The sequence below is a fragment of the Chinchilla lanigera genome, unplaced genomic scaffold (genome assembly GCF_000276665.1).
Source record: "Chinchilla lanigera isolate Chin_1 unplaced genomic scaffold, ChiLan1.0 scaffold00094, whole genome shotgun sequence".
Lineage (NCBI taxonomy): Eukaryota > Metazoa > Chordata > Mammalia > Rodentia > Chinchillidae > Chinchilla > Chinchilla lanigera.
The window spans coordinates 6,552,223-6,579,387 of NW_004955495.1; the positions used below are offsets into that span (position 1 = coordinate 6,552,223).

The window sequence follows — 27,165 nt, forward strand, 5'->3', positions numbered from 1 at the left end:
GGGGACCACGCAGCGGGGACCGTGACAGAACACAACCAGAAGACACAGGGATGCTTCGAAGCCACAGAGCCACATCAGACGCTTTCTAAAAACTCCCATTTAATACTGAATGTGATGTGTGACATAAAATACATGTGCAACTCGTATCAAACTATACAGTCACGATGGACAATGTACAATAAATGGATTTATCCTCTTTAAATCGCTTACGAAATGTATATTCTGGCAAAACACCAACACAGAGACCGGCTTTCACTGGCCATGATTCGGCCTCTTCAGACTAGAAGCGAGGGCTGGAGCCACGGCACCGGACAGATCCTGGGGTCCCTGTGTCCCGGAGCACGCTACAGCTGGGTGCGCCTCACCGGTGGCGCCGACTCCTTTCTTCCAGGACCTGGTTATCAAATATTTGCTTTTCCCTGCAGAAAACAGAAGTTGATATATCACACGAGTGATTAATCATGGAGCCTGGAAAGAGGAGGAAAGCCAGGTGTGGTGGTGCACACCTGTAATCCCAGCACCTGGACTGCCAAAATTTTAAGGCCAGCATGGGCTACATAGTGAGACCCTTAAAGAAGGCAGGAAGGGAGGGAGGGAGGGAAGGGAAGGAAGGAGGTAGAAAGGCAAGAAAGAGGGCCAGGGAGATAGCTCAGTGGTATAAGCACCTGCCTGGTAAGCACAAGGTCCTGAGTTCGATTCCACCCATAAAAAAAGAAAGAAAGAAAGAAAGCTGTAATCCTAGCACTTGGGAAGCTGAGACAGGAAGACTGCAAGTTTGAAGCCAGCCCAGGTTATGCAGTGAGTCTGAGGCCAGCCTGGGCTCCACAGCAAAATCAGGTCTGAAAGAAATTTTTAAAGGTACATTTTAGGTTTTATTTATTGTTTTTTTTCTTTTTTGGTGGCACCGGGGATGGGATCTCAGTCCTCATGCTAGGCGAGTGCTCTGTCTTGGAGGAGCAGCATGCTCCCAACCATTTTTTTCATCCCAGAAAAATATTAAAAGTAATTTTTTTTCTTTTTTTTTTTGGTCTTTTTGAGACAGGGTCTCGCTATGCAGTTCAGGGTGGCGTTGAGCTCACTTTGTAGCCCAGGTTGGTCTTGAACTCGCAATGATTCTCCTGCCTCAGCCCCCCAAGTTGCTGGGATTACAGGCATGTGCCACCACACCCCGCCTAAAGTAGTATTTTTTAAAGTAGATGAAATACTACTTTTTTTTTCTTGATACTCTCCTCCTATGCTGGCCTTGAACTCAAGAGCCTCTCACCTCAGCCCTCCAACCTAGCAGCTGTGAGCAGAGGCTCGGCCCGGCCCTGAGCTTTACTTTATTAAATGACCCATGTCCAGTGTCCCCATCAGGGACAACTGCTTAGCAGCAACCCCTCCCAGGAACCAGGGTGGCCTCGGGACAGGGAGAGAAGTGAGACAGACTGGTTTTCAAATTGGCCTTTGCAGAACATACGACCACAGGGGGTGGGTCAGAGAGGGGACAGACACCGCCTGGACGACATGGGGACAGGACAGCACCTCCGGACGTGCGCTCGGTGAAGTTCCCGAAAGCGAGCTGATACAGGATAGGACGTGGCAAAGCTGGCAGGAGGGAGTGGGCCCTGTCAATGACAAGATCCCAGGCAATGCGAGGACACGTACGTAGGACTTCCTGGGAGCTCCCATGAGATGCGGGCGCCATAAAGAAGAGCTTCCATTATGGAAAGCCACTAGTGCATGAGGCCCAATGTGTACCTTCATTTTTGCTTTTTTTTTTCTTTTGGTCTTTTTGGAACAGGGTCTCGCTATGCAGCTCAGGCTGGCCTTGGGCTCACTTTGTAGCTCAGGCTGGTCTTGAGCTCACAATGATCCTCGTGTCTCAGCCTCCTGAGTGCTGGGAATACAGGCGTGCGCCACCACGCCCGGCTCTGTTTTTGCTTTTACCCTCTTTTTCTCTTTGTTCGGCCCAAATTCATGCTGCAGAGGTGGTCATTCCCACACCTGTTCGCCCTGTGCTGTTCAAATAAAATCCCCAGCACTGTTATTGTCTTGTCTCGTTCAATTCTTTGTTTGAGGCAAGAAGAACCTGGAATACTTTTGATTGCAGAGCCATTTTTAAAAGAAAGTTCCCCATGATATAACGATGAGTCAGAAGGGACATCAGTGGAGAACAAAACAGAAAAGGACATGACAGCGTCACAGTGGATGGATGCTGCGATGGTGGGCGGGCAGGCAGCTGCCACTGTGACAAGTGGGTGCGCTAGAACCACATCCCTGTGAGCGCCCAGCCTCATTAAGCTGAACGGAGGCACCAAATGTCCCTGTTGTACCTCCTCACAGGAGGCATGGGCTGCCAACCAAGAGGAAGCCAGGAGAAACAAGGGTCCTGGGATGACAGTACATGCACCCTCCCACGGCCACCACTTTCACACACGTCATGTGGATCAGGCTAGCACACACTGCTAAGAAACCCTGATAAAAATGCCAAGCATCAGCCAGGCGTGGTGGCACACGCCTATAATCCCAGCACTCGGGAGGCTGAGGCAGGAGGATCGTTGAGTTCGAAGCCAGCCTGGGCTACAAAGTGAACTCAAGACCAGCCTAAACGGCATAGCGAGACCCTGTCTCAAAAATACTAAAAAAAGGGGCTGGGAATTTAGCTCAGCACTGCGCCTGCTTGGCAAGTGCAGGGTCATGAGTTCAATTCCCAGTACCGGAAAAAAAAACAAAAAAAGAAAAAAAGAAAAAAATACTAAAAAAGAAAACAAAAAAAACAAAAATGCCAAGCGTCTGTTTCCAAAGACCCTTCCGGTTGGGGTGGGGGTGATGCTGTACTGGGGACTGAACCCAGGGCCTTCACATTGTGCTATGTCTTCAATCCTCAGCTCGTTTTTGCCAGGCAGGCGCTGTGCCCCTAAGCTAAATCCCCAGCCCTCCTTTTTGCTTGAGACAGAATTTCACTATATTATAAGTTGCCTACACTGGACTTCAACTTAGGATCTTCCTGCCTCAGCCTCGCAGAAAGCTGGGCTCACAGGCATGTCCATCCCCAGCGGCCCTTATAGTTCTATTAACTGGGCTGGGTTGACACTGCTGCAAATGAAGCCACATTTAAATTCTTCTGGACAGTTCTGCAGTGACCTTCAGACACTACAAACCCAAGGGGCCTGCCAGGGAGGACAGTGGGTCCTTGAGGGCACCACAAGGCTCACACCAACTCCCGGGACAACGTGCCTGGAGGCGGAGGGTCCAGGCATGCAGCCAGGCTGGTGAGCCCTGGATGAGACCCTGCCCTGCGACTCCTGATCCATCTTGTGCCTGTTACTGCCCTGCGGCCCCGCTGGCTCCCACCAAGGCCTGGCAGTGTGCCCAGAGGCGGATTAGGGGCCAGAGACCCGGCTCGACGAGCAGGAACATCTTGATCACAGCCTTCACTCTCCTGCCCAGTGCAAAGGCTGCTTCTCAATTTCACTCTTTTGCTCCACCAGCACGAGGCTAGCGCAGCGGGGAGGAGAACCCAGAACATGCCCACCCCGCGCAGGAGATTAGGGAGACACAGTCAGGGATGCGGCCAAGCACGCGACCGTGTTGCTGGGCCTGGGGGATGTGGGGCCGGGGCAGTCTGCTCCCAGGGAAGCTGTGGCGGGGCCTGGCACGGGTCCAGCTCGCCCGCCACAGGCCAGCTCAGAGTCCCCGGCCACTGCCTGCCGATCCCCGCTAGGATGAAGGGAACGTCTGTCACCGTGATAAAGGCACAGCCTACCGGTAGCCGAGCGATGGTCCCTTTAGGTACTTCTCCTCGGCCGTCTTGTAGTCCACAGCATCCACGGCAGAGATGGCACAGATGATGGCCTGCAAAAGGACACAGAGCGCTGGACCGGGGAAGCAGGCACCGGCTGAGCAGCGCTGGCTGCTTCACACACAAGGGGCCGGGGCTCCAAGCCGTGCACGCTGCGGTCCGGGACATAGCTGCCTCTAATGAACCTCGCAAGTCCAATCAGCAGCACCTTCTTTTGGAGACGAGAGTTCACGTCATTAGTGGCAGGAAGTAAAAGGCTTGCCTCAAACTCACAAGGGCATTTTTGAAAATCTGAGAATTTACCATTAAAAACAAACCAAAGCAAAATATACATTCATACATGAAAAAACCCTAAAAGATACAATAAGGGGCAGCTGAGCACCACAGTGCATCCCTGTAATCCCAGCATTCTAGAAGTTGAGACAGGAGGATCTCAAATTTCAGCCCAGCCCAGGTGATTTAGCAGGACCCTGTATTCAAAATAAACAGGGCCGGGGATATAGCTCAGCGGCGCAGCCCCTGCCTGGCAAGCATGAGGTCGAGTTAGATTCCTGGTACCCAAAATAACTAACTAACTAACTAAATAAATAAATGGGATCAGCATTTCCTAGGCTTGATCCCCACTATGGCGAAAAACTATTTTCATGTACAACAAATGTCCGATATTGATGAATCAGCATCAGTTGCCATAGGTGATACAGCAGTATTGTAGTTACGGCAAACACAGAGTTCTTGAAGAATACATAAGGAGCCGAGTGCGGTGGCACATGCTTGTAATCCCCACAACAACAAGAGAGGCTGAGGCAGGAGGACTGCAAGTTCAAGCCCAGATTTGGCTACATAACAAGACACTGTCTCAAAACAAACAAACAACAACAAAAAAGAACCCTTGGTATACAGCAGGTACCCTCCCAACCCGGCACCGAGGCCGCTGGGGCCAGGTGGTTTTCTAGGGTGGGCGTCCTGAGCACTGCAGGGTGCTGGGCAGCGTCTCTGGCTTCCACTGCTGCAGGCCAGGAGCTCCCCAGTCGTGACAGCCATAAACGGCTCCAAACACTACCCAGTGTCCGGTTTCAGAGGATACTTAAGGGTAAAAGGAGTGGGATGGGTTTTTTTTCCCCCAAAATAATGCAGGGGCAATGGGCACAGAGTTGACTGTGCTATTTTATTTTTGAATCTACTTACGAGTTCTGTCAGCTCCAAGGTCAAATGACTTTGACAGTGCTTTGTTGATGCGAGTGTGCACCCCACGGTGTCCTCTCCAGACCGAGCCCTGAGCCTGGCTCAAGGTCACGGCACACTCAAGGTCACAGGCACAGCTGTGCCTTACTCACAGGGTAAGAACTTTTCTATGGCGACATTGGGGACTGAACCCCTCTGCCACTGAGCTCTATCACAGAGCCCCAGCCCCAGCCCTTTTCATTATGTTTTATTTCGAGACAAGGTTTTGCAAAGCGGCCCAGCTGGGCTCAAACTTGTGACCGTCCTGCCTTAGCCTCCAAGCACAAGTGTGTGCCCCTGTGCCCGCCAGGATCTCTCTTTCCTGAGTGGTTTCTGAGCGGCCACCATCTGCAAGCGCACGGGGAGAAGGCACAGCTTGCCACAAGCTTGAGCCCAGCATGGATGGTGAGGCCGAGACCCATGGGCCCTGTCCCCTCACCCACAATGAGGGGGAGCGACCGAGGGCACCTCACCTCGGGTAGCAGCACATCTAGGATGAAGCGGATGCGGTCGCCGCTGGCCCGTGCCAGTCTGTCACCATCCATGTCCTGGTAGACACCCTGCAGGTACTTCACCACGCGGTCCAGCTGCTCCTCATCCTCCAGGTAGGTTTCCATGCACGTGGCATACTGGCCCGAGCCCAGGAACATCTTCAGCCACCGCGACGGCTTGCCGTTCTTCAGGATAGCGTGCAGGTGGCTCTCGGCACCGCGGGCCTTCACGATGTACTCCACCAGCTTCTGGTTGGCGCGGTCCCGGGCGGCCCGGGAGCGGTCGGGCAGCACCTTTCGGCAGGGCAGGCTCCACCCCAGGGGGCTGTCGCCCTCAGGCTCCTTGGGGTCCCCTCCGCTCAGCTGGGGGAACCTGGTGCCCTCAGCGTCCTGCTGGATGGATTTCCGGACAGGGTAACCTGCAGGGGAAGTGCTCGGTGTGGGGTCTCGGCCACCTTCCCTCCACGCCCAGCATGAGTCTCACTCACAGAAAAGCCAGATGAGGACCGGCAGAGCCACAGCAGGGCCCAGGGACCGTGCGCCGGGACCCTAGGAGCTGCTGGAAGACCACAGTCGCTTCCTAAAGACTCTTCCTCCGCCAGGGTCACTGGCACACATCTGTGATCCCGGCTACTCAGGTCACTGAGGCAGGAAGATTGAGTGTTCAAAACCAGCCTGAGATGCTGGGCGTGGTGGCTCACGCCTATAACCCCAGCACACAGGAGGCTGAAGCAGGAAGACTTGTGAGTTCGAGGCCAGCCTGGACTACAAAGTAAGCTCAAGGCCAGCCTGAACTGCAGAGCGAGACCCTGTCTCAAAAAAACAAAGACAGACAGACCAGCCTGGGCTACATAGTGAGTTCAAAGCTAGCCTGCACTACATATTAGGACCCTGTCTCCAAAACCAAAACCAGTGCCAAAGCCAACACCATCACCAATGCCAAACCAAAGACGTTTCCACTGACGGGATCCCTGATCCATCTCTCCTAACACAGCCCTTTAAACCGTATTTAATCTAATCAATAAAATCACATACCAAGGCCCTGTCTCAAAAAAACACTAAAAATAATGGCTAAGAAAAGCGCAGGTCAGACAGTCCAGTATTCAGGCAACATTCCTAAGCTACCTGATACCTACGGCCATGACCCATGGCGGGGACAATGTGGACCAGGCTTGTGCGCAAGGGGAAGAGGGCAGCCAACAGGTCCCGGCCAGGGAAGGGCAGCTTGCTGTCCGGAGGGGAACCTCAAGGTCGGGGTCACTCGGGGTTACTCAGTACTGCTGGAATGCAGGTGACACCCCGCCTGACGAAGCCCTCCCATAGCTGCCAACCAGGAAGACCGTGGCCTTTCAAGGGCTGAGAAGCAGATGCCGCAGTCAGAGGCTTGACGCAGACTTACTGATGTCGGCAGCGAAATATTCCAGGAAGGAGCCAGCAAAAGAGCCGCAGCCTGCAGAGCCAGAGGAGAGCAAGAGGGCACAGGGAAGCGTTCAGATGCCAGGGCCAGCCTGGGGCTTGAGTCTGCACCGCCTCGGGTCCCTTTCTTGCATCCCACGTCCCCAAACGGCAGAGCTGGGACAGGCGGAAACCCACCACCTTCCCCTCCGCCCTGCGCATCATTCCCGCTTCGTCTTGGTTTAGGAGAGGACGCTCACGCACGGCAGGGCAGCCCCGGGGCCGGGAGCCCAGTGCCGCCGCCCCTCAACCCTGCCCTCCAGGGCACCCCACGTACCTAGCCGCACCCGGTAGTCGGTGATGAGGGAGACACAGCAGCCAATGGCCTGATCGAAGTCTTCTCTCGCTTTGTCCTAGAAGACCAGATGGCGGAGCATCGGCAGGGGCTGAGCCACAGAGCCCTGCACCCCCAGGGGGGCCTTGGGGAACCCTTGTATTCCCTGAGCCTTGGTGTCCCCATCCTCTGAGGGGCCTGGTGTGGGCCACAAGCTGCTTGACCACGGCCACCAGTGACCCTGTCAGCCTCGGGAGTGGTCGGTGCTGTCCTCAGATGACGGGGAAGTCACGACTCCGTGTGAGTGAACTGCGCCTGTGGCAGCAGGCGCACACGGTTCGGGACCCGGCAGGGTCAACGGGACAAGCTATCCTCGCGAGGGCAACACCCACGACTCCGTCCCCTTCTGCGAGCTGGTTTCAGAGAGCCGGGCAGCCTCACAGGGAACCCTCAGGGCAAGACACTGGGCACTGTGACCTGCCTGCCTGCAAGCACAGCCTCAAGGGTGGCAAGGGGCAAACACTGCGGCATCAGAGGCCACAGCGGGCAGCTGCAGCTCCAGGGGCACACATGGGACCAGGGACAGCCACCAGCCATGGTACGGAGCCTGCCCCGTCACACAGTGGGCTGAAACCCCCGGGCAGTGCCCAGTACCAACCTAACGAACAGCTTTCCTGAAACTGCCCCTCAGAGGCCTCCATCCCAACCACTTTAACACTGTGGGCCCCAGGCCTCAAGCCCAGAGCCACACGTGGGCAACACGGAGACACGCCAACGCCAAGTGCTGAAGTGCATCAGTGTCAGCACCGGGGCTGAGTGCTTTTCGGGGGGCGGGGCACCACACACCCGTCATTCCAGCTACTCGGCAGGAGTATCACCCTTTTTGAGCTCAACTGGAGCGATTTAGCAAGACTCTGCCTTAAAAGAAAAAAAGAGCTGGGGATATAGCTCGGTGGTGCAAGACCCCTGGGTTCAGTCCCCACCATCACAAAGAAAAAACAAACACCAGATGCCAGCAGCCGATGCAGCCATGATCAGCGTCACCTCGAGGACAACGCCTGATTTTCTCACCACCCGGGTTTCTGGTGATAAACGGCATCCTCTATGTTTAAAGCACATGGGCCTCCAGGGAAGAAGACACTGCTCTCGCTCATGCCCACACCCACTGCTTTGGAGGCACCATCCCAGGCCCCAAGAGCAGAACACCTCCTAGGTGAGCAGAGAGCGTTCAGGTGAGACAACACCCCCCTGCCTCCTGCTGTGCACGGACCTGAAAGCAGGGCAGAGCAGATGCGGGGATGCCCGCCCTCTGCTAACACCAGGACCAGCCCAGGGGTGTCCTACAGCAGGCTGTGGGTCCAAGCTCACAGGGAGCAAGCTAAATGGGCAAGACAGACGGGGATCAGGCTTGGCACCTCATGGCCAGACAGACGACCAACAGCTCAAGGAACTGAACATCAGAAAAAGGAAACGGGAGTGTGGTGCGCTGGTGGATGCCTGTGATCCCACCACTGAGAGGCTGAGGCAGGAGGATCACAAGTTCGAGTCCAGCATGAGAATTTGTGACTTACCGAGACCTTGTCACAAAACAAAAAGAAAAAGAAAAAAGAAATAGGGAGCCGAGTGTGCAGCTCAGTGGTGAGCACACGCTCAGCACGTACAGGGCCTTGGGTTCCACCCCTAGCAAAGAAAAAAAGAGAAAGAAACCCACAGTGGTCACCACAAAGAGTCCCCAGCTCCCCAAGATACACCTGGCACCCCCAGGCTCCCCGTGAAACTTTAGATCCTCAGAGCAGCAGCACAGCAAGCAGCAGAGGGCCCCAGGCCAGCATGGCCCTAGTTGTTCCACCGGCCACCGCGGGACGCACAGGCCTGCGTCACTGTAACTCAAAGCTCGGGAAAACTGAGCACTTCACTGCTGAGAAGTGAAAAATCCCTGTGCCATGGGGAGATGGTGTCAAGGGACCCCACAGCTACCTGTCCTGTGTTTTGTTCTTTTCCTTATTCTTTTATTTTTCCTTTTCAAAATGGATAAAACAAAATGAGTGTTCTCAAAGTTGAAACAAACTTTTTTTTTTTCATTGCAAGGGAGTAAATAAACCCAGGGGTTCTACACTCCCAGCCCTTTCTGTTTTTTATTTTAAAATAGGATCTGGCTAAATTGCTCTCGTGGGCCTTGATTTTGTGATCCTCCTGCTTCAGCCTCCTGAGCACCCCGGATATACAAGTGTGTGCTGCTGTTTCTCACTGGCAAAGTCAGCAGCGTGTGATAACAGGCTGACTGCATCACAGGAGGCACAGAAGCAGCCTGGTAGGGCGCATCTGCCTTGGGAGGCTGTGAGAGGCCAGGCTCAACACTTCAAGCTCAGCGCAGCAGCCCAGAACAGGGCTCCAGCTTCCAGGCTCTCAGCTCCATCCATCGAGCCATCAAAGAACTAGCCCTGTGCCTGGGCTCCCTGCCTCGGCCTGCTCAGGCCCCAGTTTGCCCCCTCTAAAATGGAGAGACAGGGCCAGTGACTTCCCAGATTGACCGTGACCGATCCTAGCCTGACCAGCCACAAGGTAACATGATTGCGGGAGCGAGCACACGACTGTCCACCTACCAGCAGCGCCTGCTTCTCCTTACAGTCAAAGTGCTTCAGTCTTTTGAGCGACACTGTGATGCTGGTGGAGGGGAGAGAGGTGACAGTTAGCTTGAGGGGACTTCATCTGAGCCTCTCCAAGCTTCCCTCTCCTCACCAAGAATCAGCACAGGGCCACAGGGCCTGGATGGGCACCAGTCCCTCACAGAGGTGACTTTTCTAGCTGCCCAAGGGAGCCCATGGAGCCAGGCCTGGAGCTAACAGGATGCAGTGACTTCAACAAACGGTGACAGGTCCTTGGGGTGGGTGGCAGGGGCCCCAGCTCCTCGTCCACACCCAGTAGTTATCGGAGGAAGCAGGAAGCACCAAGGGCCAGCAGAGGCCAGTCCCACAGTGTCCTGCTGAAGGGGTTGCACTGGCTCGTGCAGGGGCCCAAGGGCAGCTCTGGGCTCGGGTGGGGACACCGTCTCCCAGCACCAAGTGTTGCTACGGGGGATCCACAGCGACTGCTGGGACTGCCTTTCAGCCCAGCAAATGAACTTGGGGAAACAGGGAGAGATGGGCCACTTCCTCTACCTGGTGCGGGGATGACCTGAGCACCTCCCCACCCGCTGGGCTCCTGATGCCCTTTATAGAAAGCAAGAGCAGTGCCTTCTTTACCCGCGCCCTTTGGGGTTCATGTCCCGCTCGATGAAGAGCACGCTTGCTTTTTTCTCCCGCCGCTTCACGCTTTTGACCTGGCAGTAAGTCCCAAAAAACACAGCGTCACAAACATGCACAGGGCTGTGGGTTTCAGGCACACACGCCCCCCCCCCCCACACACACACACACACAGTCTCTCGAGGGGGTGGGGAGACGTGACCAGGCAGAGGAACTGCACAGAACGCTGGGACCTGGGCTGCTTTGTGCAGTGTCTCACTGAAGCCGAATCCAGGGTTTCTGCTTAGGGTTCTTTTGTGGGGGTGTTGAGAGAGGGTCTTACTAGGTAGCCCAGGCTGGCCTTGAACTCACATCAAGCCTCCTAGCTCAGCCTTCCAACTGCTAGGATGACAGGCACGCACCACCACGCCCAGCTCTGTTTTCATTTAGTAAAAGACCGGGCGACACTGCGGCAGCCGCCTCTGAGCAACGGCAGCGGGCTGGCTCTCCAGCAGCCTGGCAGACCATGTATCATCGTCCTTTCTGCCCCCTTCCTTTATTTGTGGTGCTGGGGATAGAACCCAGGGCCTTCTGCACGAAAGGCAAGGGCTGTAACAGTGAGCCACATCCCCAGCCCAACATCACAGTCCTAAACCATGGGCTCTTGGGCCCAGACCTGGTAACAGGAGTGACTGCCAGCGCAGCAGGGACCCCAGACCTAGACAGAAACAAGGGTGCACTAGAAAGCTGCAGGGAGAAGGCTGTGTGCCTGCGAGGTCAGGAGGAGCCCCACATGCTGACTCCCTCTGGCCAGGCCAAGGGGCACCCGTGGGTCCCTGCTCATCTGCACACTTGGGTGGCACAGACTGAGCCCTTTTCTGCCATCACAGCCAGCTGTGCATGTGGACACCCTGGTGATGTGGCTCAGGTCAGGGCCATTAACACAGCCAAAGCGACACTTGCTGACTGCAGAACAAAAACCTTCTGGATAGAAACATCATTGCTTCTTGATTCAAAAATTATAAACAGCCAGGTCTGGGGGCGCAGACCAGTGGTGAGTACTTGCCGGGCCTGCGCAAGGTCCTGGGTGCAACCCCAGAACTGCAAAAACTAAAATTAAGTTAAATGAAAAAGTAAAAAAAAAAATTAAAAACCTGAACAACTGCACCTAAAATAATTAGAACCCTGTGTGTGCAGTATGACACAGGGGAGCATGAGGAGAAAACGTAAAGGAGGGGGAAAAAGGGCCCTAAAAAAAAAGAAAAAGAAAAAGAAAAAAAGGGCCCAGAAAGAACCTTTGTCCCCCCAAAGTAATCAGCAATGTGCCGCACCCAGGAGCACAGAGGTGACCCTGGCCTCGCCTGGGCTCACGGACCCCATAAGAGAACTTCTGCTCCCGCCTGCAAGCAGCTCTTCCTATACGCAGACAACTGAGCCCAGCCACAAAACCTAAACTGATGAGCTTTAACGGGGGAAAAAACTTGAACTGCACAATACTTAACGTGAGCAACGGCTAACACTTCTTATTTTTAGTGGTACTGAGCACTGAACCCAGAGGCTTCTCACTGACCTACACCCCCAACCTCTTTTTGAGAGACAGGGTCTCTAAATCACTAAGTAGCCTGGGCTTGGCTGGAACTTGGTGATCCTCCTGCCACAGGAGGTGATCCTCCTCCCTGTAGTGCTGGGATAATACGTGTGTACCACCACACCCAGCACATAACACTTTTTTAAAGTAGGTTTTTCTAAGTCCACCTGGTGCAAATTTGGCCTGTGCACCTCACACTAAATTGCGCCAAAGTGATCGAGCCCCTTTGTTTGTTTGTTTTTGTTTTTCTTCCAGTACCAGGAATTGAACTCACAACCTTGCGCTTGCCAGGCAGGCGCTTTGCAGCTGAGCTAAACCCCCAGCCCCTATCTTTTTTTTTGTTGTTTTTTCCGGTTTTTTTTTTCCGGTACCGGGAATCGAACTCACGACCTCATGCTTGCCAGGCAGACACTGTGCCGCTGAGCTAAATGCCCAGCCCCTTGAGCCCCTTTGTTAGGGAATTGTGTCCCCGGTCCTCTTTCTTACCACTCCACTAAGCTTTCCAGCAATAACAAAAGCTGGACACCACCCACCCAGGTCAGAGGACGGGGGAGCCCTGGACGCAGGGACCAACTCATGGAGGGGTAAAGAGGTTGCTCTTACCACTGCTGGCCAGAACGGGTATTTTTGGTATTTAAGCCAGACTAGCATTCCTACTTCAAATGAACGCGGTTCTAAAATTTAAAAAAAAAAAAAGAAAAGAAAAACAAAAAAGAGAAAAGAGACAAGTCAAATTCCTATCAAGCAGTAAGCACAAGAGCTTTAGGAAAAAAACCACAGTTCTCCTGACACTGTTTAGCTATAACACAATTCACCCAGGAGGTCAAAAGCCTCTTCGAGGCAGTACTGTACCCCATGTCACTGAGGACACTGCCAGCCTCGAGACCCAGGACAGGTGACACTGGTTCTGCGTGGTGCTGGGCAGGTGTTCAGGGCAGGTGCTGTCAAGAGCGGCACACAGATGCCCTGGCTCCTGTATTTACAATTTCTGTAAATCTCACAGTACTGCACAATTGTACTCCAAAACCAAACCTTTTTTTTTTTTAATTTAAGTGTATGGTTCAGGCTTGGGTACGGTTCAGCAGTGGAACGAGCTTGCCTGGTGTGCATGAGAACACGGGCTCCACTCCTAGCCCCCAAAAATACGTAAAATGAAAGAGAGTGGGATAAAATGGAAATCGGCTAATGGCAAACAAGAAGAACAAGGCCTACGGAGTTCATTTCGAATAGGCACAATGGAGAAAGGAGGGCCTGAAAACGGGTGGGAAATTATTTAAGTCATCACAAAATTACTTACAAACAAAATTTCCTACCCCCGCAAAACCCCATGCCAGGCCCAGGAGGTAAACATCTGTCCTCCAGGAGGGATGGAGCACTCAGGAGGCTGAGGCAGGGAAACAGCTTCAAAAAACAAAAACAATGAAGAAAAAAAAGAGAGAAAGAAACCCCAGAATAAGCGAATAACCTAAAAGTTTAAAAGCCAAGTAACAGGAAAACCAGCAGACAGCCGAGGCTGCTCCTGGGCACACGGGGCTAAGGCGATCTGACCGGGAAGGAGAAGGAGGAAGCTGCTGTATTTGGCTGTGAAAAATCCAAGAGGTGTGTGAAGTAAAAAAATAGAAGGCACACGACGAGGGAAGCAAAGCAGGTAAGGCGAGCTGTGACTCGAGACCGGCGACGTCCCCTTGTGGAGACACTCGGATTTCCTAAGCCCGAGGGCCTGGCATGGAGCCGGGCTGTGGTCAGCGCTCGGGGACAGTCTCATCCAACAGGTGACATCTGACCCCCCGGGCAGCAGACACTGGTTCTAGCCCTGGCAGGAGAAAAAAGCAAACAAAATGCTGCAGGGTGTGAGGCTGTCCTGGGTCACCCCGACCCCGCTGGTGGCAATGGAAGTCACAGGAGCCTTCGCTTCGGTAACACAGCCCACTTAAGAGAATCAATCCATGAAATGACTCCCCAGAAAGCCACGGCAGGTAGGTGGAAGCAGCCACCATTGTGGGACAAGAGGGGACAGGCTGCCGAGGGAGAGCTGGGTGCAGGATGACCCACTGCCCTGGTAACAAACGTCACCACTAAGGACAATCAGACCATGTAGAAATGCAAAAAAAAAAAAGTCTGAGTTAGCAGTTCATGGGGAAAAAAAGAGGAAAAGAATTGTAATTGTGTTTATTTAATGATGACATGCACCCAGCAGCTTGAACAAAGGAAAGGCTACTCGAGGAGCCCACATCTCAAGCATGGTGCACGGGAGCTGCAGCTCCGCGGCTGTCTCCAGTGGGGGACGCTGGTGACATGCCCGCCACACCTTCTCGCACTGTTTCTGCACCATCCTGGAATCCGTAATTCTTCCCAAATTGGAGGTAAGTGTCGCCCCAGGTAAAGACGGATGTACCGACAAGGGCACTCGGTTCTTCCCGGGCCCCCTGCCTGGCACCGGCTCCCCCTCTGGCCCTAGCGCCCAGCCTTTCTGCCCTGATGGCTCTGGGGCACCTCGGCTTGTGGGAGGGGTGCTCAGACAGCTGTCCCCACGCCTCTGCAAGGCGGCTGGCTGTGCTGAGGCAGTGTGCGGCCACACCCAAAGGAGGGCGATAGAGCCCTGCTCCTCATTGCCGTCCCTCTTCCCACAGAGGGGACGGGAGGACCTGTGCTGCAGGCAGAGCAAAGGAGCCACAAGCTGCTGGCCAGCGCTGGCCTCTCCCGGGGAACCCCCTTTCTTCTCTTTGTGTAACACAGAAAACACAGCCCTGCCCAGCAACCCCACCGGGGCTCCATTCAGTAGGAAATAAACGAGACGGTAGGAACCTCTCTGGGAGACAGAAGTGGTTTGGGGACACCGGCCCGCATTTCTTCTGTGTGTTCGCTCTCCCAATCCATGTTACGATGCCAACCCCAGGCCCAAGCTCGGGTCCCCCCTTACCGTGATAGAAAAGGATTCTCGGAGGCTCCTCATCGTCATCCTCTTCATCCACGATGGAGTTGTTGGAATTAAATTCCATGTGCTCCTGAAAAGCTTGAGCATCTGCCAATGATGTGAGGGGAGACTGTCACTGGGCTGCACTGTCCCCGAGAGAGGCATCTCAAGACAACACTGCAAGGTACCTGGGCTGTATCAGTGCACAAGGAGGAGATCCCGCACCACCCGCCATTCAGACGGCACCGAGGTTCAAGTACAGTTTGTGTAATTCTGTTTTTGGTGCTGTGGATGGAACTCTGGGCCTTGTGCATACAGGGCAAGGGCCCAGCCCCAAGCGCATTTTCAAGAAAAATAAACATGAGATAGACAGAGACAGGGACAGCCTTTCACGTCCTAAGGAGAAGATGCCATGAGAGGCAGCAGCTCTGGACGGGAATTCCTTTTGTCTTGCTGTGGCTCCTTCACAGCCCAAAGCACTGAGGGGCAACACAGAGAATGGAGTCCCGGAGTCCCAGAGCTAGCTACAAAGCAGGGCAGGCACGGGTGCCGTCCCTGGCGGGGAACAGGACAAGCAGCTCCTGCAGCCATCACAGGCACAGGGACACGGCCTCAAGGAAGAGGTTGCACAACGCTGAGATCCCTGTCCTGCGTTTGCAGTAGGCAGGGCTCAGGCGCCTGACCGACTATGCAGTAGTTAGCATTTCTGAATTAGCATTTCAAGAGTAAGTGGGACAATACGAGGTTAAGACAGAAAAAGCCAGTGCGCACCCGCAAGCACACACAGGGCCACGGCGCCAGAGTTCCGCAAGTCAGGCCCTTCCACCCATCCTGCCTCATTCAGGGGAAGGCATCTGAGCTGTGCGAGGGTTAAAAGAATAAAGAGTGAATCCTTGGGGCGAGACGCAGCGCTCCCAGCGCTCCCCCGCCCCAGCGTCACAGCAGCCCACACCGGGCTCCCCGTCCTCCAGTCAAAAACAAAAATAAAAACAAATATTTGGGAGAAGTTGTAAGTAATTATAGCTCAGTGGGGAGACAAACACAAAGGAACAGAAATCTCTGCTCTCGATCTACTCTGGTAATGGTTTCATTACGATCTGGTTAAAAATACCCTGGTGCCCGCCTGCCAGTCTGGCCTGGCAGAGCCCAGCTCCGGCTCCCCCACCCCGGCTGGCAGGGCATCTGCCCCGTACACTTTACCTTCCTCCAGCCTGTCGCTGTCACTGTCCTGGAGAAAAGGGGGCCGCGTGTCCTCCACTGGAGTGTCTGAGGGACAAGGGCTGGTGTCGGCGCTCCGCAGGGTCATGTACCCCTGGGGCCGCAGCCTGGGGGACAGCACCGGCTCCAGCTGTGTGGCAGGTGGCCTCAGGCACAGCCTTTTTGCAGGTGGCCCTCCGGCCCTCTCCGGGGCTGGGACCACTGTGAGGCTGCCCGATGGCAAACCAGGGTCGTGGCCTTCGGCTCGGGCACACGGGTCTTCCTCCCGGGCTCGGGGCAGCGAGGCCCGGCCTGTGCTCTGCTCCTCGCTCTGCGCCCCGGAAAGGGCAGGTGCCTCCTGGCACCGGCTGGACCTCTGGGCCAAATTCCTCCCCCTCCTCCTGGTGGGAGCGTGACCTGTGCGGTGGCCCCACTCACTTGCATCCTGAGGGCCGGCCCCAGATGGAGCCACCGACCGGGCCCCTGGGGTCTCACTGTTCCCCGGCCCTTTCTTGTGGTCCACTTTGAACTCAAGGACTTTTTCACCAGAACTGGCCGACACATCTTCACGGAAGAAAGAACAGAGCGCGTCACGGAGTGAGGAGGCCGCTTCGGTGGGCTCCTTCTCCCTTTGACACCAAGCAGATCCATTTCTCCTTGAGGTGCTTTCCTGATTCAAACTGCTGCCCTCGTTCAAAATATCCAGGGCCACCCGCAGCGAGCGTCTGTAGGTCAGCTCCTTCAGGGGTGCAGTGGGGACCTCGTTCTGCGAGGCTGTAGTGACAGGAAGGACACAGCGCCCAGTTATGTCCAGGTACGTGGGCACTGTCACAGCCTGGCCTCAAAAGCTCCGCTGTCCAATTGTCCCCGCTAGCCTACGTCCGCAAGTGAGTGAAGGGCAGGCCTAACAGTTCTCGTTTTCCCTGAAAAGGGGACAAAGCTACAAGACAGCTATTCATTCAGGGCTGCGATCTTTTTTTAAGTTTTTTGTTTTTTTTTTTTTAAATGTACTGACCTTAACCTGATTGGCTAAAAAGATAAATTCCTCCAAGTTACAAAACACTACTGTGAACAAAATGTATTCAAATGTTTTGCAAATCCTCTCTCTGCCTTACAATTTCAAATTCAATCAGGGTCAATAAAAACCAATGCCAACTAAATAAAGGATGCTGCTGGCAGCGTATTCTTGGGGTGGGAGGGTAAGACTCGACCGATTAAAAAGACTCATTGTGGGCTGGGACATTTTCTTCACTTCTTTGCAAGGGCGTTTCAAAGCCAGAAAAGCTCATCCTGGGCCTCACTCTCCAGCCCATCCTCCCCGCCGCAACAGTTTTATTTATTCATTCCGACATACAGACACGGCGCTACTTATTTGAACAAGATGATGGATGTAATATCACAACTCAGCGGGCATAATGCCTCAATCCAAACAGTATTTTGCCCCTGTTTAATATTAAAAGCGCCAACAAGTAACCAGCCCCCCAACACGGTCGGAACCCACGACAAGGACGCCATCAGGGACATGGTCAGCGCCACCTGCGGCAGGCAGGGATGGAGCCTGCTCCCAACAATAGCAATTTTTTCCTGGGGACCCAGGGAACTGGATCTTGCTTTTATAAATGCCGTGGGAAAGAAGTCTGGTCTATGTTTTCACAAGACCAACAATTCCTGGCCAGCAGAACAGATACTCCCACTCTGAGGGAGAAACAATTCTGCATTTGGGTCTGCTGAGCTGGGGCTAGGTGCTGCCGCTGCCGCGCTGTGTGTGCGTGTGCGCGGCAGGTCCCTGCGTGGCAGAGCTCATACAAAGTCACTTTTCAGCTACAAAATGCAGGCGGGAAGATGCTCACTCAAGCATCATGGAGGAAGAACTAAGGCCTATTTCCCACTCACCCAGCATGGCCCACATCGGCAAAGACACTGCCAGCCACCACCACGGGCACAAGGCCACTTGTCCTTGCTCCCTTGCGCTCCCCTCTGGCATGGCAAACACAGCCTCCAAGTGTAGGTGGGGACCAGACCAGCCAGAAGGTAACAGGGTCACCTTACCGTCCCACTGTGGATGGGCAGAGAAAAAAGGAAAAGACCCTCCTCACCGAAGCACTTCTACACGACCTCGGAGCGCAGCCAGCCACAATGGACAGAGATGGCCTTGAACCTTGTGTCAAAAGAATAGGACTACAGGCCAGGCGCAGTGGTACATACCCATCATCCTAGCTATTTGGGAAGGTGAGGCAGAGAGATGAGCCACGTTGCCCATAGGTTCAAGGGCAACCTGGGCAACTTAGTAAGACCCACATCAAATTGAAAATAAAAAGGGCTGAGGATGTTAACTCAGTGATAACTTGACATATGCAAGGCTCTAGGTTCCATCCCCAGCACCGCAAAAAAAAAAAGGAAAAAGAAAAAGTTGGGTGTGGTGATGTACACCCGTCATTCCAGCACTTAAGAGGCTGACGCACGAGGATCACCAAGAGTTCAAGGCCAGCCTGGACTACATAGTGAGATCCTGTTTCAAAAAAAAAAAAAAATTCACCCCCACAAAAAGAGTAAGACTGGCTCTAAGGGCACATTTTAGAAAGGATTATGAAAGCAAATTCATTTTTTTCTTTTCTTTCACTCACATTCCCTCCTATGGGAATGTGTATTTGGCAGTTTTTTACCTACAGAGCGGAGTCCTTAAATTCTTGCAAACTCCCTCTCATCCCATTAGACCTAATGGCCCCCTGGAAACAGTCTCACCCAAGGAGGAGGCAATGCTCTCAATCTGAGACTTCTTCAGGGTTTCAACTTCCGCGCTCTTCACCTTAATTCTGCAGAGACAGAAAACGACCGTTACACGCCACCAGCCAAGGCTGCCAAAGACATTTTCAAACATGTTTTTCTTTAAATGACAAAAGAATTAAATTCATTTTCCTCCTCAACCTTCCACTTACACCAAAAGTCCCAGCCAACTAGGAATTCTCCTGCCTGAGGTTAGAGGCAGTTAGGACCCTGATGCATGTGGCAGGGTTTTTTTTTTCCTCCTTTTTTTTTTTTTTTCCTCTTTTAAAACAGAAAAGGTTGGCTGGCGTTAAGAGTAAAAATGAATTCAAATTGTGACTTTTATGAGGCAAATCCTACTTTCAACTGCACAAATAAGTCCTTTGTTAGGTTTTCCGAGTAGCCCATAATGTCACTAAAAGCTGTTTACAGCCCAGCAGGCGCATTTTAGTTTAAAAGGATGCGCTTTCCTTTTAAACTCAAGTATTCAATTACCTTCCCAGCCGCAGGGAGAGCCGAGCTGGGGCCAGGCGGGCTCAGGAGACGGGGAGGAGCGGGCAGGAGACAGAGAGAGGAAGGCGACGAAGAGAGAGCCAGCGGCAGCCAGGGGACTGGCTCTTTCAGAAGTGGCCGATCTGACACACGACGTGCCAAAGCTACAATCCCACACCGCTTGGGCACACTAATCACCATCCATCCAGATGGCCTGCAACTTCCCCTCACCAGGTAGCGAAGGGCAGAACTGTATGCCCCAAAGCCACCGATGTGCTAGAGTTTTTTATTGGGGTGACAGCCTCGAACACCATCTATGTCAAAAATCACTGGGCCTCCCACAGAGGTTTCTGAAACGAGACACGTTCAGCCTTTGGGAAGAAATGTCCCTGTGTGGACCTCGCGTATAATCTCTGTTCACTCATGTTTTGTACCCATCTCTCTGCACAGGAAGCCCTTTTTCGATCTTCCAACTTTCAAACTAGCATCAAAGAAAATCAACTCTGGCCTCATAAGGATATCAGGGCGATATCATAAATGAGTGATACTAACTGAAGAGTTAATAAGCTTTTAAAACAAGACCGTGTGGGTGGCAGGTGTAAGAACCAGAAACCCTGGACAGAAAAAAACCAGTACTTAAAAAATACAACACTTAACTTTTCATCTAGCGAGAGTATTTGGACAATTAGAAAGGATTCTTTTTCTCCCTTATTGTTTGTTGAAGTCTTAGGTCCGTCCAAAACCTACTTTTAAAAAACAAAACAAAAATTCTTGTTATTAAGACAAAACGATTGACAAAAGAAACAGGCAATTCGTGAATACAAGGACAGCAAGTATTTCTTGAGGCGGACAACCACAGGATTTCAGGGACACCAGGTCAAATCCTCTCTAAGTCTGATAGGGAAACAGAGGCACGGGGCCAGTGACGATCCCAGTGCAGGACCCAGCCTTTTGCTGTTCAGTCCAGCATTTCCTCCTGAATTGCTGGAAGGCATCCCCCAAACATCGCTGGTATTTACTATCACGGGGCTTCCTGCCAGAAATTCCCCTGAGTCAGAGCCTTACATGCCTTTTTATAGCTGACTCTGTTATTTTTTCTGCATCTTTCTAAGTGTGGAAAAAAAAAAAAGACACTTCCAGAAGTAGAACCTCATCAGCACTAGACCAAAACCCCATTAAGTGGGGATTGGGAATCGGTGCCAGCAGATTCCGAAGCCAACTGTTCAGGTTCAATTATTTCACCCAAGCCACTCCTAGATTTCAGAGTCTGATAGAGATTTTACTTGTCACCCGAAAGTCATTTCTAATTCCCGAAATTACAGAATAATGGCTGTCACCTTTGCAGGCCATAATCGCTCTTCCCATCTGCAGAGGACGTACTTGGCATCCGTCATGATTTAGACTCATGTGGCAAGTGGTAATGATTTGGCACAAACAAAGTGCTTCAAGGTCTGCTGCTGATGTGCCCTGCAACAAAATGTGCGCAGTGGTTTAGGAAATGTTTGCTGTGATTTTAGTGCAGAGGCAGCCCTCCAGGGCAAAGGTGAGCTTGGCTTCTACTCCAGCCTGAGGTGCAATTCTGCAACCCCAGGTTGAGTCCAAAAGGACTGACAAAAATGCATGGCCTCGGTACCTGGGGAAGTGCCTGCTTTTTATCCCCCCCCTCTGAAATAAAGCTATTTCCCTCCTCAAGGTTCCATCCAGATTTAGTTTTAAAAAGCTCCTGAATTAATCATCTCCGCGTTAAAGGCTTGCCTGCCCCCGACCTGGGCACAGGAGGCATTTTAAACAACCAGAGCTTACAACCCCGTCTCCTGCAGGGGTTCAGTGACCACAGCCCACAAAACCTGGAGAGGTCGACAGCGGGGCTTTTGGCTGCCATGTCCCTCAAAGGATGGGGACAGCTGCAGAATGTGCACCATGTTCGTGGCAGACACTCCCATGGCTGTGGGCAGAAATGGAAAGGGGTGTGTGTGGGTGTGGTGGGGTTCACAGCAGCAGGAGACGGATCAAGCTGCAAAGAGGGGTTCACAGCAGCAAAAGGGGGATGCAAAGCAGCAGCAGGAGGGCGTTCGAAGGAGATAGTTCAGGCAAAGGTGGAGGGATTGAGGCAGTGGCAGATGGGGGTTCAGGCTGCAGAGACGGAGTTTATGCAGCAAGGATGGGGATTTAGGCCACAGAGATGGAGGTTCGGGGAGCAGGGGCGGGAGCCTTGGGGGGGTTGCAAAGCCCGGGATCGAGGGGTGCAAGGACGGGGATCCGGCCTCAGGGACGGGATCCGGGCAGCACAGGGAGGTAAAGGGAGTTCGGGCTGCAAAAACAGGGATTCAGGCACAGGTAAGGTTAGGGTCAGGAGGCACCCAGCGCCCACCGGGACGATTCTCTGGCAGGAGCCGCCCCTCCCCCAGGCCCGCCGGCCCACGCCGCCTCCAACCTGCCCAGCGCAACCAAGAGGCGACCCGTACCGGGCTCACCGGCGCCCAGGCCCGCCCTGAGCGACGCCAGAGCCCAGGCAACAAGGCTGCGGCGCCCCAAACGGCGCCCACCAACCGCCGCCGCCCGCCCCCGCGCTCACCGCCTCCGCCGACGCGCCGCTCCCCGTGGGCCGGGGGCGGTGCTTGCCTCGCGGCGGCGCCAAACCCCACCTCTACCGTCACCCAATGAGACGCGCGCGTCGTCGCCCCGCCTTCGACCCCGCCCCCAGACGTACATGCCACGCCCTCGCCGCACGCCCCCTCCACCATGTTCACTTTCCTGCACATGCGCAGAAAAGCAGGCTAGGGTACCCAATGCTCTGCCCTACTAGGGCGTCAACCTTTCCACGCTGTCCCTCTTAGTCGTCCTGTCACACCCCCGAGCTAGTCACCCTTATCTTTGTGGGAAAGTAGATGCACATGCAAAAATCAGGGCGCCTACTTCCTGTCTACTGCAGGGTGCATGAGGTTGCCCCCGCCCCCAGGACTGGGGACTGAACCCAGAGTTTTTGCCCAGAGCTACATGCAGATCCTTTTTTAAATTTTTACTTTGTGACAGGGTCTCACTAAATTGCACAGGCTGGGCTGGAACTGGAGATCCTCCTACCTCAGCCTCCCAGAGTGCTGGGATGGCAGGGGTGGACGACCACGCCCAGCAGGGCGTTTTTTCAGGAAGTTCGTTTGTTTGTCCCACACCCAAGGACCTGCTGTGGAAAGGGACCCTGAATGTGGCTCCACCATGTCCAGTGGGAGAGAGGCATAAGGGCCAGAAGTGACAACTGGGAGTGCAAAGTGGACTTCCCGGTCTCCTAAGGGTCCCCACAGATCCCGGGGCTAACTGGTTGGCAGGGAGGGAAGGAGCAGCATCCGGGCCCCCAGTGCCCGCACTTCAACACATGGTCCTCTGTGTGCCTAGGAAAGGTCTGCTGCCACCCCGTGACACCAGTGACGAGACAGTGGTCAGAGACTGAACATGGGGCTTTGAGGAGTGTCGAAGTGGCACCCACAAGAGTCAGTCCTCCGAAGGCCGTCTCCATGTTCTACCCAGGTTACCAGGGACCTTGTAAAGGTCACAGGGTCACAGATAGGGAGGCGGCTGACTAGTGTCCCTTGATGTCTTCCTTTTTTTTTTTTTTTTTAAGTTCTCACTGTGCAGTTTAGGCTGGCCTTGACCTCACCGTGCAGCCCAGGCTGGCCTCAAACTCACAGCTATCCTGCCCCAGCCTTCCTGCCCCAGCCTCCCCAGTACCCAGCAATGTCCCTCCCTCTTCTTTCCAGTTCAAGTGGAAGAGGTGGTTACTAGGGCTGGAGATTTAGAACACACTGGAAGCCAGTCCTTGGCTCTGAGTGGCCCCTGGCTTGTGCTAGGGTTGCCAGGTGACACTAAGGAACAGCCCTCCCTCCTAGTACTACACTCCCAGGTCAGGGCTGGTGACATCCACAGAGCTGCAATTGGACATCTGTTGAACTCACGTGGGGACACAGCCCCATGCATGTAGGTGGCGTAGCTCAGTGTTAACAAGGTCAGGTGACGCCCAGGTTCCCACTGTGGTCCCCTTATGGCCTAATTAGGGCCTTGGGTGGATGGGAGTCCCTGTCCCCACTCCAAGGTAATTTTGATGTCCCAGCTTGGTCATTTTAGAAAACACAGATTCCAGGCCAGGGATATAGCTCAGTAGCATAAGCACCTGCCTGGCAAGTGCAAGGTCCTGAGTTTGATCTCCGGTACCAAAAAAAAAAAAAAAAAAAGGAAAGAAAACAGATTCCGTTCTGCTCACTAGGTATGCCACATGTAGGGTGGATTTTTTTGTTTTTTTGAGAAAAGGTCTCGCTATGCAGTTCAGGCTAGCCTTCAACTCACTATATAGCCCAGGCTGGCCTCAAACTTGAAGCAGTCCTTCTGCCTCAGCCTCGAAGTGCTGGGATTACAGGCATGTGCCAACATGCCTTTAGTTAAGTACCACACTTAATACATTTTTACCCCTCATCACATTAACAGAATGAGAGAAATCACCCTGTTTGGCCCTCATGCATGATGTGACGGGGCCGCGGCATCATGGGGCTTCTGGGGAGATGAATTGGTGCATTTCTGCACCTTCACAATCCTTAGGCCATGTTCAGGCCCTCCGATCTAGCAGTATCCCCATCCAGGGACTTGCCCCAAAATGTCCTCAGACAGGCAGGGACACTTCCTGCATCATTATTATTATTGTGGGTTTTTGTTGTTTGTTTGTTTGTTTGTGACAGGGTCTCACTATGTAGTTCAGGCTGGCCATGAACTCACCATGTAACCCTGGCTGGTCTCGAACTCATATTGATCCTCCTGCCTCAGCCTCCTGAGTGCTGGTATTATAGGTGTGCCTCACTGTCACCATGTCCAGGCATCATCATCATCATCATCATCAACATATTGGGGATATGCAGTATTTAGGATTTTGCAGTATTTAGGATTGACCCCAAGGCCTCTGCACTGAGCTATAATACATCCCCAGCCCTTTAAAATTTTATTCTTCTTGCCAGGCGTGGTGGCGCACTCCTGTAATCCTAGCACTCAGGAGGCTGAGGCAGGAGGATCATTGCCAGTTCAAGGCCAGCCTGGGCTACAAAGTGAGTTCAAGATCAGCCTGAACTGCCTGGTGAGAGCCTGTCTCAAAAAGACAAAAAAGGGGGCTGGGGTTTTAGCTCAGCGGCACAGTGCTTCCCCGGCAAGCGCGAGGTTGTGAGTTTGATTCCCGGTACACCACCCCCCCCAAAAAAAAGACAAAAGAATTTATTTTTTGGAGACAGGGCCTCCCTGTTCAGGCTGGACTCAAACCTTCTGTCCTCCTGCCTCAGCCTTCCAAGTAGTTGGGCCTACAGGGCGTGAGGCATCACACCGGGCTGTGACAGGCAATGTTTTTTACATTGTCATGTCCTTACTGGCTTGCTACAGCCTGTGTCATTCGTCCTGTATTATAAACGATAGGGGAGAGAAAATTAATATACCAGCTGGCATCAGAATTCATTTTAGAGACGCACCGAGGCTTGTTTAGGAAAATACCTTAATTAGTCCTAGGGGTTGTGAGGCGGCCCCGAGGACACAAGATGAAAAGGACCCACAAAGACACCGCCAGCCTCCTCTGCAGGAGAAAATAGCTTCAGTCTGGGGGAGCAGAGCGGGAGGAGCTCCGAGAGGTGGGGACCCATGGAGATCAAGAGACAGAAAGCCGGCTGGGGAGACAAAGGCAGAACAGAACAGATGGGACATTGGGTGACCTCCGGCGTCGTCTTCTGGACCCCTGGGATTGATGTGGGGACAGTGAGACCTTCTCTCAGCTAAAGAGAACAATGCACACACCGAGACAGGCAGGCCTTGCTGGGATCCGGAGCCTCATGCTCCAGGGCTGCACCTTTGGGTTCCCGGCACAAGCCTGATGACTGCAGCACTGTGGGAGGCTGAGGCAGGAGGCTCGAAAGTTCGTGCCCAGGCTGGGCAACGTAGAGACAGTAAGACCTTGTTTCAAAATCTTAAAAATAAGAAAAGCTGGGGATATCACTCAGTGCAAAGGCCTTGGGGTCAATCCTAAATACTGGGGAAAAAAAAAAAAAGGTGCTGGCACAGTGTGCACGCCTGTAATCCCTACACTAGGAAGACTGAGGCAGGAGGACCACTGATGGTTCCAGGCCAGCCCAGGCTACCCGTGAGTTCAAGGCCAGCCTGAAGGACCGACCATTAACGGCTAGATGTGGGTGTGGGATGGGTTCTTTTCCATTATGTGTCCGGCTTTTTTGACAGATTACCCTGGGGACACACTGCCTGTGTTATTGTAAAAAAAACAAACAAAAAATGAAAACAAAGCTATCTCCATTGTGCTCGCCCTGCACCACCCTGAGAAGGGCTTCCTGCAGCGCAGGAGGACGTGTTTGGGCGCCCAGCCCTTCAGGATGCTAAGCAGTGTCCCTCGCCTCCACCCACTCTGTGCCAGGAGCTGCCCCATGTGACGGCCACAGATGTCCCCAGACACCAGCTAAGGTCTCACCCAGTTGGGAACCCCTGGGTTAAGGGGTTCCCTTGGCCCAAAGAAATTCTTTCCTGTAATACTCTGCCCCGTTGAGACCTAAGGACGGGCCCACATTGACATCCACACTCACATTACTGCCAAAGGACCCGAGGGACAGTCGCACCCCAGGAAATAACCAAGACCACAGACTAATTGCATCCCCAGCCCCCAGGGGTTCCTAGGAGTAGCAGGTCCCTGCAGGCTCCGAGTGACAAGCACCTGGCACCTAAGCAACAGTAAGCAATCCAGATCTGGTGCAGGCACACATGATTGATGGCAAGCGCATGTCATCCCAGCGTGCTGGGAGGCAGAGGCAGGAAAATCTCAACTTTGAGCCTAACCTGGGCAATTTAGCAAAGCCCCATCTCAAAAAAAAAAAAAAAAAAAGCTGGAAATATAGCCTAGTGCATAGGCCCTGTGGTTTAATCCCTGTACCAGACAGACCCTGTCTGAAAAAAAGGAAAAATGAAACAAAACAGAACAATGGAAGGGGGAGCTGATAGCTGGAGCAGACCCCAGGAGGCCACACCTCCACCTCTGACCCCTGCTCACTGTTCCCTCTTTTATGATAACAAGCCTCTTTCCTCTTGCCACCACCCCCAGAGAAGTCCTGAGAAACAGGAAAAAGTTCTAGAGGGGAATCCACCTGCAGAAAGGACTGTTTTGGGGAGGTTTTGTTTGTTTCTTGAGACAGGGTCTCACTTTATAGCCCAAGCTGGCCTCAAACTCATGGTGATCCTCCTGTCTCAGCCTCCCAGGGGATGGGATGACAGTGGAGCGCCATCACTCCCAGCTAGCACTGTCTTCCATACTAGTTAGCTTCCTGTTGGGGCACACAATACCAGACGTACACAATTTCAAGGTGAAAAGGTTTATTATGGCTCAGGATTTCAGGGGGTTCAGCCCAGGGCTTGCTGGCTCCAAGGTGGGAACATCATGGCAGAGAAAACTTGCTCAATCTACGGCTTCTGGGAAGCAGAGAGCAGAGGAAGAACCAGAGAGCAAGGGGCCAGGAACAAAACGTAGTCCACTCTAAGGTCCTGTGTTCAATCCCCAATACCATTAAGCAAAAACACTAATAGCCGGGTATGGTGGCAGACGTCCGAAATCCCAGCTACTCTAGAGGTTGAGGCAGAAGAATCCTAAGCTTCAGGCCAGGCTGGGCAACTTAGCAAGACTTTGTTTCAAAATAAATTAAAAAGGCTGGGGCATAGCTCTACGGTAGAGCATCTGTGTGTTCACACCCCAGTA

General features: G+C 53.3%; 1 protein-coding gene across 1 annotated transcript; it reads right to left on the minus strand.

Annotated features, from left to right (window-relative positions):
• Positions 1 to 82: 82 nt before the first annotated feature.
• LOC102005817 (PWWP domain-containing protein MUM1) lies at positions 83 to 21,969 on the minus strand. Its single transcript, XM_013505292.1, has 14 exons — positions 21,866 to 21,969; positions 20,738 to 20,867; positions 20,058 to 20,143; positions 18,888 to 18,958; positions 16,149 to 16,919; positions 14,955 to 15,056; positions 12,638 to 12,708; positions 10,468 to 10,544; positions 9,829 to 9,889; positions 7,229 to 7,304; positions 6,896 to 6,946; positions 5,479 to 5,915; positions 3,749 to 3,837; positions 83 to 419 (listed from the first exon to the last, which is right to left on the minus strand). The coding sequence occupies exons 2-14, from the start codon at positions 20,792 to 20,794 to the stop codon at positions 362 to 364; spliced, it is 2,007 nt and encodes a 668-aa protein (XP_013360746.1). The 5' UTR covers positions 20,795 to 20,867; positions 21,866 to 21,969; the 3' UTR covers positions 83 to 361.
• Positions 21,970 to 27,165: the final 5,196 nt, after the last annotated feature.

Coding starts and splice junctions, on each gene's coding strand:
- LOC102005817 (XM_013505292.1), bottom strand. CDS start 20,794: ATGACGGATGCCAAGTACGTCCTCTGCAGATGGGAAGAGCGATTATGG. Junction 9,890..10,467: donor ATGAACCCCAAAGGGCGCGG/GTAAAGAAGGCA, acceptor CCCCTCCACCAG/CATCACAGTGTCGCTCAAAA. Junction 6,947..7,228: donor CGACTACCGGGTGCGGCTAG/GTACGTGGGGTG, acceptor CTGGCTCTGCAG/GCTGCGGCTCTTTTGCTGGC.